The sequence below is a fragment of the Lucilia sericata genome, unplaced genomic scaffold (genome assembly GCF_015586225.1).
Source record: "Lucilia sericata isolate MDLA Ls3-8-SP2 unplaced genomic scaffold, ASM1558622v1 Contig000971F_arrow, whole genome shotgun sequence".
Lineage (NCBI taxonomy): Eukaryota > Metazoa > Arthropoda > Insecta > Diptera > Calliphoridae > Lucilia > Lucilia sericata.
The window spans coordinates 122,196-140,000 of NW_023994954.1; the positions used below are offsets into that span (position 1 = coordinate 122,196).

Consider the following 17,805-nt stretch of genomic DNA (forward strand, 5'->3'; position numbering starts at 1 on the left):
CCTGTTGTAAGTTCAAGAAAGTTGAACGATGAGAGTTTCCTTGTTAAGTTCACGGCTCTTAATTGTTCTAAACATTCTTTAGATCCAAGTGACCTTTGTTTAATAATCATTTCCCCTTCTAAAGCTGCAGGTTTTGCAACCTTTGAATCATTTTCCGACTTCATGATGAAAGGTTCAAGGAAATTGCGCGATTAGTTTTCAGTTTCTTTGTTAATTTCACTGCTCTCATAAAGGATTCATTCTTCAAAAGTTTCGCAAACACAAAAAATCATTTTCCAACATATAATTTCTCTAGTTTGGATGCCTCCGTTATTTGAATCGTTGTATCGATTCACACCAGAAACTCTGGTAAAAGAACGAACTGTTCTTCGGATTTGAAGTAACATACATAAATTCTCCTTTAGTTGCATTTCTTCAGATTTGATGTAACATACATTCTCCTTAAACTAAATAGTTTTTCTGATTTATGTGGTATTCTTGTATAATTAAGTTAAAACTGATTCACGTTCTTGGGAACACATTATCATTCTCCTAGTTATCAGTTGTTATTGTCTGACTTTCTCTTTGTGGATCTTATCTAGTTTTCCTGGGTAATGAAGATAAACCTTATACACTTTCTTCAGTTTCTGAAGATTTAGATTATGCTGTATGTAGGGTTTTGGAACATTGTTCGGTTTCCTAGTTTCCAATATAAGAACTAAATATTAACTAATTTAGTAGTGAATCCCAAATTTCCACAAAAATTTTCCAATTGCACGTGTTCATAATATTGTAAAACAAATCTTAGTTGCTACTATTACAAAAAGGACTACCCACAGGGATTTCACAATAATCTACCTGTAAAAGGGAAAACCACATGCACGATAGCTCAAAATTTAATCTCTGTTTAAAACCAATCAGAAAATAGAAACAGGTACTAAACTAAACCTAACGCCAAAACTAAAACCATACTTAGTAAAACTATCTTTAACCTGTCTAGTAAAAAGGATCATTGGGAAATTTAAACTACCTGTTAGTAAAATAAACTTTTTGCTATATATACTTTGTGAAATGATACAATCGGCATCAGTTCTAAACTGTTACGTTTAACGTTAACATCACTATTAGAAAATTAAGTCAACAAGTTTTTAAACTTAAACCCTAAAAATGTCTCAAGCTAACAATCAATCAACTTTCATCAACAAACGTCGTTCTATTGAGGAATTGAAAATGAAATACGAATCATCATCTCCCGTCTACGAAACCCCCAAGATGTCTACAAAACCCAAATCACCCAAGAAATTGAAGAAATCCAAAGTTAAGCAAATGGCTTCGATGTTCAATACCAAAATGTCACAACTTATAAAACGTGATACAGAAGTGGGAAAGTATTCCACTTTGGTAAATGCATTCTCACCAGAACCTAAGCCTCAACCTAAAGCTACCATTGACAAACCTGTTCCCAAGCCTAGAACACGTTTTACCAAACCTAAAACACCAGTGCCTAGTCCCAGAACTAAAACACTAAACCAAAATCAAACAAAGCTCTCAATTTGTTTTGTGGCTGAAGAGGTATTTGCCAAGTTGTCGGTAAAGGATAAAGCCAAATTCTATACACAATTTGTAGAGGAAATGTCTAAAAAGAATCCTCAATTCGGACAACATGCTCAACTAATGGGTGTCAGCACCCAAAAGAATATAAACCATAGTGGAGTTATTGTTGAAAAACAAGCCACCGTTAAAGATTTACTCGATGAATTGGAATTTAATAAAGTTTTTCCTAAACCCACCGCTTATAAGAGTCATGCTATACAAAGAATGGATTCAATGAAGAGAGCCTTAGCGGCACGCAAAAAATTACTAGTAAAAACTTCTACTCCTCTTAAAGCCAAGGAATTTGAGGATATTTTCAACAAGGATAAGCCAACTAATCAAGAAAAAGTGAAATCTTTGCCTCGCATACATGTGGGAAATCAAAATATATCATTGGAACATCAGCCAGATTTGACGACTAATACAATTTTCCAAAATCAACAATTAGAAGATTTATTCTTTTCATGGTTTAAGGAGAAACACGATAAAGATGATGGTGTTGAGGACATATCTAATCAATCGGAAGTGGATGAAGAAAAACAAAAATCTGCTATAGATAAACTATTGGAAGAAGCTATAGCTAAGTTGGAAGTTTTGGAAATCGAACAGAATGCTGAAGCAACTCCTTCACCTAAAAGAAACTCCTTTAGTTCAACATCCTTGACGAAAGCCTCAGAAACCGAAGATAGTGAATCTGGTTTATCTTCTTTACCCAAGAATACCAGTGAGGAGTCACAAACTGAAAGTCTGGGCACTAAAACAGACAATTCGGAAAATGATTTTGTATTTGCCCAACCTTTGAAGCCTTTACGCAAAAAGAAGTTAAGACGCAATGCTGTATTCAAGAAAGAAGTCTCACAAAATGAAATCAACCAAATAAACTCCACTGATTCGGAATCGGATAGTAAGCAAACGGAAACTAGAGCTAAAAACAAAAAGTTGTTTATGCAACCAACGGCAGCAGAAGAAGGGAAACAAACCCATTTTGAAGCGCAGGAAGTTTTAGAAGATTTCAATGAATCCCTAATAAGAGTTGTAAACTCACCACGCAAAATCAAATCAGCCTATACTCTCACCGTTTTGGAAACTCCTTTGTGTACACCACGATCATCGCTCAACTTTGCTAAAACTCATTTAAACAGGAGTAGTCATAATATAACTCAAACGGCTTGCGATACCCTAACGGATCAAGGTTTTGAAACAGCTACCAATGATAATGAAAGTCCACTCAAAAGAGCATACGTGCCAGCAGAAACAAACTCACCACTCTCTTCTAACTTGAATAACAGCAAAAAAGGAAATTTTGACTACTCAACACCCATCAAGGAGCAAGAGCATCATTCATTTGCCAATTGCGGATCGGGCTCAGCTAAACAACTTTTCAGTCCTATTGCCAAACCCATAAAAAGTCGCCGTAAATCTTTTTATGACATGGAAGCCAGACGCAACTCTCTAGCCATGCAGGTTATCAGAGAAGATCAACCTTTGGAAGCTCAAGAAACCTACAAAAGTCAAACAGAACAAAAATTCTTTGCAAATGCTCCCACTATGGATATAACTAAGGAAACAACCAATAATGCTGTGGAAAAGACTTCAAAATTTTGGATAAATTGTGGTGACTTTTCAGTGGCATGGGAAATCAACTACAATGAAGCCGAAAGATTGCGACTCTTATATGAAATCTTTAGTCAAACTAGCTGTGAAACCAAGGATTTACATTTCGGCATAGATGATCAGAAATTTTCTGTACATGGTCCTTATGAAAGTGATAATACCTCAACCCACATACCAGCTACAAAGGGATGTTCACACTATTGGTTCTCTATCGGAGACTTGGCCATACCCTTTAGTGGCAAATACTTAACTCCACAAAAAATACAACGTCTCTTCCGTGTCATCAAGGAAACTGTGGAAGAAACTGGCATTTTACGTTTTGGTGTAGATCAAGTGGAATTCTCCAATGTTCCCGAATTTTGGTATCAACCTGCCAAATTTTCAGTGGAAAGCCAATACAGCATGCTAGTGGGTTTACAATCTGGTGATAGCAATGGCTTAGAAGGACGCAGTAAATACGCCTGGCCTCACAGTAAACCGGTAATGATTAGCGATCTAGATGAATCCGACAACTATGAGGAAATTGAGCGAGGACGTTTATCTTTCTCCCCCTTTGGCAGCAATCATTATGATTTAGCCTCCTTGGATAATGAAGAACTATCCATGCCCCGCAATAGCCAAGCCATGATGAGTCTAGAATCATATTGTGGTGAATATGAAAGTGAACCTTTGGATCAACTTTTCGACGACAATCAAGAAGATAGTCAACCATCACAAAATTTATCACTGCCCGAAATGGTTTACAACGTAGAAAATCAACAACAACGTCTAAGTGCTGTACAAGAACATTTCTCCCGATATGTTAAACCCTGCTATATACCCAAAGATTCTTTGGATGTTTATAAGGGTACCCCAGAATATGTGGAGAAACTCAAGGATATTGTGGCAGATATCAGTAATATTGGCTGCAGTAATCATTTTAAATCATGCTCTGTGGATGAACTGGAAAGTTATATGCATTTTCTTAGTCGTTATGCTGAAATCTGTTTGAGTAGTTGCAGCCAACATATGGAAACAGTTTTGGAAGCTTTAGTCGATTATAAAGCAGTAGTAGTTTAAGTTTTTGAATAATAATAGTTCTTAAGTTTTCTTTTTAATTGTATTTGTATATAAACGTTGACAGTCTTCTAAAGAAGACTTTAAATATATATTATTTGTTTAGATTTAAGAACTATTTTAGAAAAAAATAATAAAATACTTTAAAAAAACAAATTTTTATAACTTTTATTTAAAAAACAAATTAAAATACTTTATAGGTCCATAACAATATTTTCTTAACTAAATATTTCCCCAATTTGCTATAATGGTTGAACTAAAAAAAGTCATTTTATAATCTAATTTTCAACCAATATTGAATTTAAAAGAGCTTAATACTTAATTTATTATAATTATGGTGACCACAAACTATTTTATAAGACTTTTCCCGAAATTATCTTGGAGTGAAAAACAATTCGAATATTTAGGGGTAAAAAAGGGAAAAACGGGTAAAACTGGGTTTCTTGATTAGTTAAAAGCACTATTAAGGATTGTATTCATCTACTCACAAAGAGAGCAGCTGTGTATATGGCACTCTTTTTGAAATTTGTACGTTTAGAGGGTGATCATGTGTAACTTTGGTACCTTTTTAGGGCCTTTCTATTTTTTTAAATAGAAAACATGTTAAGACTATATGTATAAAATAGTATAGTCTACAGTTTAGTCTATAGTCTAGTCTATAGTTTAGTCTATAGTCTAGTCTATAGTCTAGTCTATAGTCTAGTTTATAGTCTAGTCTATAGTCTAGTCTATAGTCTAGTCTATAGTCTAGTCTATAGTCTAGTCTATAGTCTAGTCTATAGTCTAGTCTATAGTCTAGTCTATAGTCTAGTCTGTAGTCTAGTCTATAGTCTAGTCTAGTAGTCTGTAGTCTAGTCTAGTCTAGTCTATAGTCTAGTCTATAGTCTAGTCTATAGTCTAGTCTATAGTCTAGTCTATAGTCTAGTCTATAGTCTAGTCTATAGTCTAGTCTATAGTCTAGTCTATAGTCTAGTCTATAGTCTAGTCTATAGTATAGGGTATAGTCTAGTCTATAGTCTAGTCTATAGTCTAGTCTATAGTCTAGTCTATAGTCTAGTCTATAGTCTAGTCTATAGTATAGTCTATAGTCTAGTCTATAGTCTAGTCTATAGTCTAGTCTATAGTCTAGTCTATAGTCTAGTCTATAGTCTAGTCTATAGTCTAGTCTATAGTCTAGTCTATAGTCTAGTCTATAGTCTAGTCTATAGTCTAGTCTATAGTCTAGTCTATAGTCTAGTCTATAGTCTAGTCTATAGTCTAGTCTATAGTCTAGTCTATAGTGGAGTATATAGTCTAGTCTATAGTGGAGTATATAGTCTAGTCTATAGTCTGTGTATAATCTAGTCTATAGTCTAGTTTATAGTCTAGTCTATAGTCTAGTATATAGTCAAGTATATAGTCTAGTGTATAGTCTAGTGTATAGTCTAGTCTATAGTCTAGTCTATAGTCTAGTCTATAGTCTAGTCTATAGTCTAGTCTATAGTCTAGTCTATAATCTAGTCTATAGCCTAGTCTATAGTGTAATATATAGTCTGTCTATAGTATTGGCTATAATCTAGTATATTGTCAAGTCTATAATCTAGCCTATAGTCTAGTCTATAGTCTAGCTTATAATCTAGTCTATAGTCTAGTCTATAGGCTAGTCTATAGTCTAGTCTTTAGTCTAGTAGCACATAGAAAATGGTTATATTTTTCGTACTATGAGCAATTCCAGAGAAAAATCCTAAAATGTGTCTAAAACATACGTTTTCATGCAATGTATACATATTTTAAAAATCTGTTACATAAGTAAAAATTCAGATCGGTTTTCAATCTATGGAGAAAATTAACAAAATGTAAACAAAACAATAAAGATTTAATTTGTTTAGATGTCGCTAATTAAATAAAGATATTAATAAAAATAAAACTATTTATAAATTTATTTTTTAAAAATTAAATTTTATTCATCAAATTTTTACCTAAGAACTAAATACATATTTAATGTCTTTAGAAGACAGTCCATTACTATATATACAAAAAAGTAAACTTAGATCTAAATATCAATGAAAATCAAGTATTTAGACCACTACAGCTCTTTGATCCAAGAGAGCATCCAATACTTTTTCCATATGATCACTGCAGCTATGCAGACAAATATCAGCATAACGACTTAGGAAAAACATATAACTTTCCAATTCTTGAACGGTGCAGTCTTTAAAACCACTACTGCTGCCTTTGCTGGTAATTTCGGCCACTATACTCCTAAGTTTGGCAATATATTCTGGAGTTCCCTTAAGAGCATCTAGTGCATCACTCGATAGATTAGCCGGGTTGTTGTAGGTGGAAAGTTTAGTTTGTACTAAACTTAAACGTTCTTGTTGTGATTTCAAAGTGTTTAACATTTCCGGCACAGGAGTGGCTTCAATTTGGGGTACAGGCATGGGTTTGGCATTGTATTTATCACCAAATAAGTGATCCAATGATTCATTTTCATATTCATAACCAAATGATTCACTATTCATCATGGCTTCACTGTTGCGTGGTAGGGAAAGTTCTTCATTACCCAAAGCAGCTAAATCGAAATGATTGCTGCCAAAGGGTGAGAAGGAAAGCCGACAAGAATCGTTATCTTCAAAATCCTCACACTCATAGTCGGACTGATCTAAGTCACTAACACGTACGGGTTTGGAGTTGGGCCAAGCAAATTTACTGCGTCCTTCCAAACCATTACTATTGCCCGATTGTAAACCCACCAACATGCTGTAGCTGCTTTCCATAGAGTATTTGGGTGATTGATTCCAGAATTCAGGAACATTTGAAAATTCTACAGTATCCACACCAAAACGCAATATGCCAGTCTCTTCCACAGAAGCTTTAATGAATTCAAAGAGACGTTGTATCTTTTCGGCAGACAAACGTTTGCCACCAAAAGGTATAGCCAAGTCACCAGTGGAGAACCAATAGTGCGAACAATCCTTATTGGCAGGCAAACGTTTTGAGATATTCTCCTGATCTTGAGGATTGTGTACGGAAAACTTATGATCATCAATCCCAAAATGTAAATCCTTGGTATCACAACTTCTTTGGCTAAAGATTTCATATAGTAAACGCACCCGTTCGGCATCATTGTAATAGATGTCAAGAGATACCGAGAAATCACCACATTTAATCCAAAATTGAGAAGTTTTATCGGTATTAAGGCCGGTCATGTCATTGCACATATCCAAGGTGGGAGCATTGGCGAAAAATGTCTGCTCGGTATTGTTTAAATTGCGAGGTGAAGTCATTTCATGATGCTCCAAAGGATGATCTTCTCGTATTACTTGCATGGCCAAAGAATTGCGTCTAGATTCAGTGTCATATAGAGATTTGCGGCGATTTTTCAAAGACATTGCTATGGGACTGAAAAGCTGCTGAGGAGCTGGTCCACTGGTTGATTTTTCTGCTTGTTGTTGTTGCAAATGACCCTTAATGGGCGTTGAGAAACCCGAAGGAGTTTCAGCTTTATTTTCCCCATCTGAACCCAGTTTAATGAAGAGAGGTCCTGATACTTTAATATCAGTTCGTTTTAAGGCAGATTTTTTGGGAGCACGTATGGGACTATCCATATCATTAGACCCGGTTTCAAAACCTTGATCTATAAAACTATCAGCCAAAGATCTAGGTTCGAGATTTGGCAAAGCCATTGACAAATCAGAAGATTGAGTTTTGTTTTGTAAACTGAAATCCTGTTCAATTTCATTGTCCACTAACGAGGGCCAAGAGTGGCATGTTTCATTTTTAACACATTCACTGGCGTCCAAAACTTTGTTAAAATCCTTCAAATCCTCTTCCTGTTGACAAGGTATGGGTGAACAGGCAGTTAAAGTGTAGGCAGATTTGATTTTGCGTGGCGAATTTACTTCACGCATTAGGGATTCGTCTAGTTCCACAAAACTAGGCTCAATAGGTGTTTCTACAGCTTCTGTTACTTGCGCCATTTGTGGGGCTATAAAAAGCATCTTGTTTTTATTAATGGTTTCGCTGATTTTGGAATCTGAATCAGAATCGGTGGAGGTTATGGGATGTGTCTCTTCTATGGAGGTATCTTTTTTCCAAGTTAAAGTGCGACGCATTTTCTTTTTACGTAGAGGTTTAATAGGTTTGCCAAAATCGCTTTCCTTTTCCAATTGCTCAGTTTCCTTGTCTTGAGTATCAGGCTGTGAATCTTCGCTATTAATCTGTGGGAGAAAGTTTGCAAAATTAGAATTTTTGTTTGCTGTGAGAGAGTTTTCAGTAAAACTTACTTTTGTCAAAGCGCCTAGACCCGATTCACTTTCTTCAGCTTCTGAATGTTTAACAGATGAAGTGGTTGATGCTTCACAGCTGGCCAAAGGTATTTGCTTGGCATGCGTTGGCACTGGAGGAGCTGGTTTCTTTTTGCGTGGTGTCAATTTGGGTGTAATTTCATTGGCTTTAGTCTCAATTTCCTTTTCATCCTTTTGTTTGGTTTCCACTGTTTCCAACTTAGCTATGGCCTCCTCTAATAGCTTGTCTATAGAAGACTTGGATTTGACTTCTGTTGTTTCACATTCCTTAACAATTTCCTCTTTCTCTTTATCTTGTCTTTCTCTCAACCAAGTAAAAAATAAATTTTCCAATTGTTGATTTTGGAAGACAATTTGAGGAGTCAATCTTTCGGTTCTAGTGCGACGGATCTTCTTGGGAGGAGCATAGGCCTCAATAGGCAACGAAGAACGCATTTCATCATTGTTTCTCTTGTGAGAAGGTTCTATAATGCCCAATTCCTTAAGTACTTGTTCATGATCTCTACGACGACGTGGCAAAGATCTAGCTCTTCTTTGTTTCTTCATTTCGGGAATGGGTTGTAGTGTTACCGTTAGAGTAGTGATATGAGATACTTTTTTCTGTAGAATATCTTCAAATTCTTTGGATTTAACTGGTCCCTTAGCATTAGCTTTAGATTTCCGCATCGAGTTGATTCTTTGTAAGGCCAAAGGTGAAACCGTTTGTTTAGGGAAGGCACATCTAGCCTCAAGTTCCTCTAGCAAACGTTTGACTGAGGCTTGTTTTTCATTAATCACTTCACCTCTAGCCACCACCTTCTTAACATTAGCTTCCATTAGTTCAGCATGTTTGCCAAACTTGGGATTTTTCTTGGACATGTCATCTATGAATTGGGTATACAATTGGGCCTTATCCTTTACCGTTAACTTGGCAAAGTTGTCTTCAGATACAAAGTACATGGATTTTTGTTGGGCCTTAGCTTTTGCTTTAGTACGGGGACTAGGCAAGGGAGCTCTTTCCTTATTATAGCGTATCTTGGGTAAAGGCAAGGGTTTTGGTAACCCCGTCTTAGGTTGTGGCTTGGGTTCGGGCGTTAATTCATTCACCAAAGTAGTATACTTGCCAACATCTGGTTCTCTTCTGATAATTTGGGAAATCTTGGAATTGAACATTGAGGCCATTTGCTTGACTTTTGATTTTTTCAACATCTTAGGCGACGATTGTTTTGGAGTCATGGAAGTTTGCTGGTTGGCATTGGTAGTATTAGCTTCATACTTCTTCTTCAATTCCTCAATACTGGGACGTTGAGGAGCTGGATACTTCTTTCGAGAAGCAACAGGAGATGATTGTTTAGTGACAGTTGTAGCAATAGTCATCATTTTTGAAGGGTTTTGATAAAAATTTAGAATTTTTCTTAGATTTCGTGTTTAACGTTAGACGTTACAGTTTAGAACTGATGTTGAATTCACAATTTGCACAAGTTTATATACTCAAATCAAACTTACACTTAAGATAGTGGAAAGTACAGGTAGCCGAAATCCTTTGAGTAACCTTAGAGTGTGTCAATCAGGTACCTTTTTACTACCTAGTACTTGTACCTTTTTCGCGAATTTTTCTAATTATTCGCGTTTTAATTTAATTCTCTATATAAAAGGTGTTTTAAGTAGCGTTTATAGCTACCTGCTGGGATTATAGCGGTTTTTACTTAGCATATATGCAAATATGCAGCTGCTACTTGGACTAAAGTACGAAAAATTTCCTTAGAATTTAAGTATTTAGCGGGAAATTTCTTTGGAATTAAATTAAGGTTTTTCGAAATTTCAAAATTTAGTTTTAACGATTGCAGATGTAATTTAAATTTTACTAATTACTAAGATGGAAATTTCTAGAATTATACGATGCTGCAGAGGGAAATAAGTTAATTTTTGCTTTCTAAAACTTCAGGGACAAATTCTGGCATTTGAAGGCGATTAAAACCTTAATAGAGTTTTGGTTCCAAAACTTATACTCTAGAATTCAAAATATATTAATATAAATGTTTCTTATTCCGTTATCGAGAGCTGAAATTTCTCATTTTTTATCAAATTCTGAAATTGCTCATTTGTGATCAAATTCTGCCATTCGAAAGCGTTTAAAACCTCAATAGTATTTTGGAATTGTAAAATTTTATCTGTAACTGAAGTATTTTTCGGCAAAACAAACATGATGAGACTCCGATTAACTAAGAGTGAGAGAATTTTGATCAATTTCCTTTTGACTTTCTATAACAAATAGTCTTGAATAAATCTTTGATAAATACTTATCAGTTTACTAAGATCGTTCCATAGAAATATTGAACATATCCCAACTTTATGCATAAAAAGTATATTATTTGATTATTTTTCTACAAAATATTGATATATTTTAGAAAAATTCTGTTTACTTTCTTAGGAACGTTTTACCAGAAAGTTTAATAGCCTTTGATCGACATTCAGTAGAAAAATATGCTTTGTATAGGGCAAATTCTTTACTCAGTTCCTAAGAAACTTTTTTATAAAAAAATATTGATCAGTTTCCGCGAGTTTCTTTCTATTATTTCTATAGAATAGATAACCTATAAAAAACGTACTGTTTCCAAACAATATTCAGTAATAAATGGATCAGTTACCAGACAAATTTCAGTAAAAAAAGTTTATAATTTTAAAGAAATGGGAAAGAAAAATATATACAGTTTCTGATTTAGTTTCAATAATAAAGTTCCTCAGTCTACCAGCTGAGACTTACGATCAGTTACTGAAGTTTTTAATTTTTAGAAAAAGGTGATTTAGAAGATTATTCTACAGTCTTCCAGCTGAGAGTTCCCATATATTTATGAAAATAACTGTTGATCAGTTTTCAAGAAAATTTCTGTACAATATATTGATAATTTTTCAGTTTCTTTAGAGAAATATGATAATTTCCATAAAAAAGTTCATCAGTCTCCCAGATGCTAGTTCCGATTAGTTTATGAGGAACCGGTTGATTAGTTTTTGGGCAAATTTCTCAATTTATTGATCAGTTTCCTCACAAAAGTATTGATAACAGTTTTAGAGGATCATTCTACAAAAATATGTTCGGATCAGTTTATAATTTAACTGTTTTTTAGAGAAAATAGAAACAGTTTGAGACGATCATTCTATAAAAATATTAAACAGTTTCAGAGCAAGTTTCCATAAAACTTTCATCAGCCTCCCAGCTGATAGCTCCGATCAGTTTCTGAATAAACTGTGGATCATTTTGTCAGTAGAATAAAATGATCGGTTTTCATGCAAAGTTGTTAATTTTTCGATAAAATGGAAACAGTTTAAGAGGATCATTACACAAAACTGTTTAATAGTTTTTAATCAAGTTTCATTAAAAACTTCATTAGCCTCACAGCTGAAAGTTAAGATCAGTTTATGGGGAAACTGTTGATCAGTTTGTAGGCAAATTTCTGTAGAAAAAAAGGTATCAGTTTCCACGCAAACATCTTTAGAAAAAGGTGATATGTTTTAGATAAAATGAAAGCAGTTTTAGAGAATCATTCCAAAAAAAAAAATGTTTAACAGTTTTTGATCAAGTTTCATTAAAAAGTTCACCAGTCTACCAGCAGAGAGTTAAGATCAGTTATGAGAAATCGTTTGATCAGTTTTCACCCAAAAGTCTTTAGAAAGTGTTTAAACTCTTGGTAGTTTTTAGAGAAAAAAGTAGAGGATCACTCTACAAAAATGTTAAATTATTGAAAGTTTCATTAAAAAATATCAGTTTTTGAGAATTTTTTATAAACTTTGTATTAAAAATTTTCTCAAATTTTCTCGGATTTTAAAGGTTCATTTTGCAAAATTGTTAATCATTTTTTTGGGCAATTACTATAGATAATATTGATAAGTTTTCTAATTAGTTTATGAGTTATATTATACAGACTAGTTGTATAGTTTCCCAGTAACTTTTTCCTCAAAATATTTAACGATCTTTATAAAAGAAAACGTGGAACAGTTTTCTGGCAACTTCTTGCTGATAATACTGATCAGTTTAGCATTCTCCGATGTACTCAGTATCGATCGTAGTTTAATATTCACTTACTGAAGGAACTTTGATCTGTTTATGGAAATAAAACTGATCAAAATTCATTCGAAACTGATTAGTATCGATCGTTGTGTAATGTTCACTTACTGAAGGAATTTTGATCGATCATTAACGATCTGTTTATGGAAATAAAACTGATCAAAATTCCTTCGAAACTGATTAGTATCGATCGTTGTGTAATGTTCACTTACTGAAGGAATTTTGATCGATCATTAACGATCAGTTTAATATGAAAATTGATTCTCCATATATATAGGTTTTCAATTTCATAAAATTTATTTCTAAACGAATCGTATCTCTTAATCACAGAGAAGCTCTCTAGAGTCAAAACTTTTGCAAGAATATCATTCTAAAATCATTACACAAGAAAAGATCAATATGAATTCTTAGACAAGATCATTATTTCTAATTAAATGAGAAAATTATGAAACTTTATATTCAGAAAATATTCAGAACCTTAAAGATCTTTAAAATAAGAAAACAATAATAAAAATCCCTAGAGTTTAGAACATACATATGCCTATTTCAAAGACAACATACAAAGATCATCAGAGAGAAGATCCTTGTGTGTTGAAAACAGAAATTCCTGAAATTTTCTTTAAACTTTATCCCCTACATAAAACTTAAAACTAAAAAAATAAAATATTCCAAAAAAATTTTTTTGTTGCCAAAGCGGTTTTTTATTATAAATTTCAACTTACATTCAATATTAAAGGTAACCCTAAATGTCTTCATAAGACTCTCTTAAAACTAAATATAAACTTATATACTAAAATTAAACCAAAGCTTTTTTAAAAGCTGTAGTCATAGTCATTAAATGGAATGGTTTCGTTTTACATAAAATACAACGATAATGGAAGAAACTTGTAGTTACTTTTATAAAAGGATGGAAAGTTGAAATTCGAATCTTAAATTACAGCTGAAATGAACGTTGATTCATAACCACATCCAAAATCTTTTCTATATGAGCTGTACAATTGGCCAGGCAAAGATCAGCATAACGGCTCAAAAAGAACATAAAACTTTCCAATTGTTCAATGGTACAGGCATTGAAACCATTACCTCTTCCTATATTATCAATGGCGGAGATAATGCTTCTTAATTTACGCATATACTCGGGGGATTCATTGATTTCAATGACTTTTTGATTACCACTCGTTTCAGTGCAGCTAAGCATGCGTTCTTCTAGAGATTTCAATTTGGTCTGTTGATTCTGTAAAGTTTTTAACATTTCCGGTACGGTGAACTGAGATTCTAAGGCTTGTTTATCGGTTTGGGTTTTGGAGAGATTTAGGTGACGGGCATCTTCAAATATTTGCTCTAGGGAACCGGAAGAGTGTTGAGTTCTAAAGCTAGATTGTTGAGGATTAATCAAATCATCACTTTTCAGGGAAGCCGTATCAGAATGTTGACTAATGGCGGAGAATGTAAGACTTCTTTCAAATTCTTCCGATTCCACATCAGATTGATCTAAATCACTGGTTTTAAGAGGTGATATAGGAGCAATAGCCTGGGTCCAGGTATTACCATTAAAGAGAGTAGTGCAGTTGGGTGACTGTTGATAGATATTAGAAAATTCATAGCTATCAATGCCAAATCTTAAAGAACCTGATTCTTCCATGAATTCGCGTATATAATTAAAGAATGTTTGTATTTTCTTGCTAGACATTTGTTTGCCATTAAAAGGTATCAAAACATCACCGGTAGAGAACCAATACTGGGAGCAATTGTTTACTTTAGGCACCTTTTTAATAATCTCATCTGAAGTAGCCGAGCTGTCATAGCAAAACTTTTGATCATCGATTCCAAAATTCATTTCTCTAGTCTCTAGACTCTTTTGGCCATAGATATTGCAGAGCAGCATTAAGCGTTCAGATTCATAGTGATCTATAGTTATGGCAGCTGTAAAATCTCCTGAAGTTATCCAAAATTGTGAAGAGTTGACTTTGTGTGTAACTCCTAGAGGGGAATCGGTTTGTTGCGAAAGAGAATCTTGGGTAAAGAAAGTGGCACTGTCATTTAAAGAACTGGGCGTGTAATGTGACTCCTCCGAGTCTTCCATATTTGAATCTTCCTTTATAACGGTCATGGTTAGTGAGGCTGGACGACGTGGTGAAGAATTAGATGCTATGGGACTAATGGTGTGTGATACCACAGATCCACATTGTGCGGTAAATACCTGCTGCACTGGTTTATCTTTGTTGGGGGTAGAGAAGTTTTTAGGATTCTCACGTTTGGTGATAGATTTCTCTATATCATTGGCTATTTTGCGAGGCATTCTTAAGGGTGAATCCATATCATTGGAGCCAGTTTCAAAACCTTGATCTATAAAACTATCCATCAACAATTTCTGTTGTTCTTGTTTACTCTTGGCCAAATCGGTGAATTCGGTAGATACCGACTTGTCTTTCAAAACATACGGTTCCTCATCTAGACAAGCTTCTAATAAAGAAGGCCAAGATCTAGAAGCTTCCTTCATGGGGGTTCTTGGTAAATCTGAATCGTAGAAATCACTTTCCGAATGAGGCGAAGGAGATGACATTACCGTTAACGTATAGGCATTCTTAATTTTCGAGGGTGAGTTAACTTGTCTTATCAAAGATGTATCCAATTCCAAAATGCTTAACTCATTATTCACCAAACTGGGCTGTTCCAAAGGCATGGTGTTGTTGAGGGTCTTGAATATGAGTTTCTTAACATAATTGGAACATTTCTTGGATTTGGGCAAAGTACAGCTTTGTATTTTGGTGTTAGGAGTTTTGCAATCCGAATCGGAGTCTGTAGAGAATAAATTATTTGACTCTAGCAGAGAACTTTCCTTGCGTAAAGTCAATGAGCGTCGTAATTTCTTCTTGCGCAAAGGTTTAGCCATAAGATTAGAAACTTCTTGTGTTGGTAATTCCGTTTGGGAATCTTCGCTAGTGGTCTGTTTTGGAAAAGACATATTAGAATTATTATGTGTTCCGTTAACAAATTGTTTCTCAAAATTTACCTTGGTTATACTAGTCAAGCCCAAATCACTATCTTCAGTTTCTATATCTTTGTTTTCCTCTGCAGGAATTTCCACTTCCAAGGGTAGTTCCACTTCTATTACGGATTTCTCCAAACTTTGCTCATTTTCCAAAGTGTTCTTAATTAAGGCTATAGCATCATTGTTAGTTGCCAAAATATGTTGCTCCTGCTTGTTGGCTTCCAGTTTTGTGATAGCTGCCTCTAATATTTCCTGTACTTCTTGGGCCGGCAAAACATTATCTCTAGAGTTTTTGGGCACTATTTCTATAATATCATTGCTATTATTAACGGGGGTAATGTCAAAGGCCACTCCATTCTTTTCCTTTAGCCAGTGATAGAAAAGTTTTTCCAAATGTTGATTCTGAAAAAACATCTTAGGTGCTAGTCGTTCATGTCGTGTACGTCTTATTTTCTTGGGTGGTGCATAAGGCTCCACGCCAAAAGAAGAACGTATCATCTTTTGGGTTCTTTTAAAAGTTGAGGTAGAAGCATAGGAGGGCTCTATAATACTGTTATCCTCCGAAAAGGTTACATCCTTCTTCTTGCGCTGACCTTTATTAGTGTTAAGAGTGGACTTTTTTGATTCGGGGCTGGACTTTAAAACCACCGTTAAAGTGCTAACATGCAACAAATCCTGGGAATCATCTTCCAATAGCGAACAGGATATATCATTTTGCAGTAAATCCTCATATTCCTTGGATTTGGGTGTTGTATCCAATGACAGTTTGGAGGTGGTTCTTTTAAATCTTTGCAGGGTTTTCGAGAATGTTTTGGTGGGTGTCAGCTTGGCTTCCAGAGTGTCTCTGAGGTGCTTCACCGAATCTTGTTTCTCACATATAACTTCTCCTCTTTGTATTTCTTTCTTAACATTCGATTCCAAGACCTCAGCATGTTTACTAAATTTGGGATTTTGTTTCGACATATCGGCTATGAATTTATTGTAAAGCAAAGCCTTATCCTTGACCGATAGCTGAGAGAAAACATTTTCCGCCACCAAACAAGTAGTGCTGGGTTGTTTTTGCAATTCCTTGCGCTTCATGGCTGGACTGTTGTTTAGGGAGCTAATGCTAGGAGCCTTTTGCAAAGACTTTCTCTTGAAGAGTGGACTAGGTTTGGGACTAGGTAGTTTGGTTACAAAAGTAAACTTGTTTTTCAATTTGGGTGATTTCGGCTTGAGAGTAGAGGTGAAATTGGGCGAAGCTATGGACTCTAAACCGGGTGATATTGGTTCAGGAGTTTGTGGTTCTGGAGAGGAGCTTCGTATCATGGAATTGATTTTGCTGTTGAACAATAAAGCCATTTGTTTAACCTTGGTTTTACGCGATAATTTGGGACTTTTAGTTTTCGTGGGTTTAGGAGAAGGACTGGCTTCTGTTTCCATAGAGGTCTCATACTTTTTCTTCAACTCCTGGATATTGGCTTTAACTTCCAATTGCTGCTTCTTGCGCTTACTTAAGGGTGAAGGAGTTAAACTGCACTTGTTGCGCAAAGAAGCCACCGCAGAGGCCACCTTTCCTTTAGTAACCTTCTTAACCGGGGAAGTTTTAATCAAGCTATCATCCACCACGTTAACTTCTTCATCGAAATACTTCATTAGATTTTCTATGCTGCTAACCAAAGCAGCACGATCTTTGCCCGCCTCATAAGAGGTTTGATGTTCCAAAGCATTAAGGAATTGATCATCATCATCATCTACATTGGTCGATTCAAATATCTCTTCTCTAGTCATGGTAGCCACCACCATGGTATTGGAACGTGACTTAGAACGTTTTCTTAGAGAACGACGTTCCCGAGAGGTCCTTTCAATTTCTTCCGAAATATTAACAAACTCTTCTAGGTCTTCGTTATTAAAATCGGTAGTATTCACCACAAGTTGAGGAGATTGTTGTTGCTGCTGCTCCTCAGATTCGTTGATCAAATTATTACAGGTCACGGTTGAGTTGAGAACCATGTTTAAGATTTTTTCTACGCTGGGATAAATTTTGACGGTTTTAAAAATGTTGTTAACGTTAGACGTTTTAAGGTGTAACTGATACTGTTTCTGCTGAGAGCAAAATCTTTTATACTAGAAATTTTGTAATACGATATCGTTAAACAGGTACGAGAGAGAGGTGTTTGCTGATCTTGTTCTAGCGCGCACACACATATACTCATGTTAAATAGCTGCTGCTAATGGGATTTTGATCCTTTTCCTTTACATTG

General features: G+C 34.9%; 3 protein-coding genes across 3 annotated transcripts; 1 reads left to right on the top strand and 2 right to left on the bottom strand.

Moving 5' to 3' along the window:
* Positions 1 to 1,146: 1,146 nt before the first annotated feature.
* LOC119609377 lies at positions 1,147 to 4,245 on the top strand. Its single transcript, XM_037964129.1, has one exon. The coding sequence runs from the start codon at positions 1,147 to 1,149 to the stop codon at positions 4,243 to 4,245; it is 3,099 nt and encodes a 1,032-aa protein (XP_037820057.1).
* Positions 4,246 to 6,299: 2,054 nt separating this feature from the next.
* Positions 6,300 to 9,887, bottom strand: LOC119609381. The gene is made up of 2 exons (XM_037964135.1): positions 8,508 to 9,887; positions 6,300 to 8,441 (listed from the first exon to the last, which is right to left on the bottom strand). Exons 1-2 carry the CDS (start codon positions 9,885 to 9,887, stop codon positions 6,300 to 6,302), a joined length of 3,522 nt encoding a protein of 1,173 aa, XP_037820063.1.
* Positions 9,888 to 13,504: 3,617 nt separating this feature from the next.
* On the bottom strand, positions 13,505 to 17,606 carry LOC119609383. The gene is made up of 2 exons (XM_037964136.1): positions 15,584 to 17,606; positions 13,505 to 15,517 (listed from the first exon to the last, which is right to left on the bottom strand). The coding sequence occupies exons 1-2, from the start codon at positions 17,552 to 17,554 to the stop codon at positions 13,505 to 13,507; spliced, it is 3,984 nt and encodes a 1,327-aa protein (XP_037820064.1). The 5' UTR covers positions 17,555 to 17,606.
* Between the last annotated feature and the right edge of the window lie 199 nt (positions 17,607 to 17,805).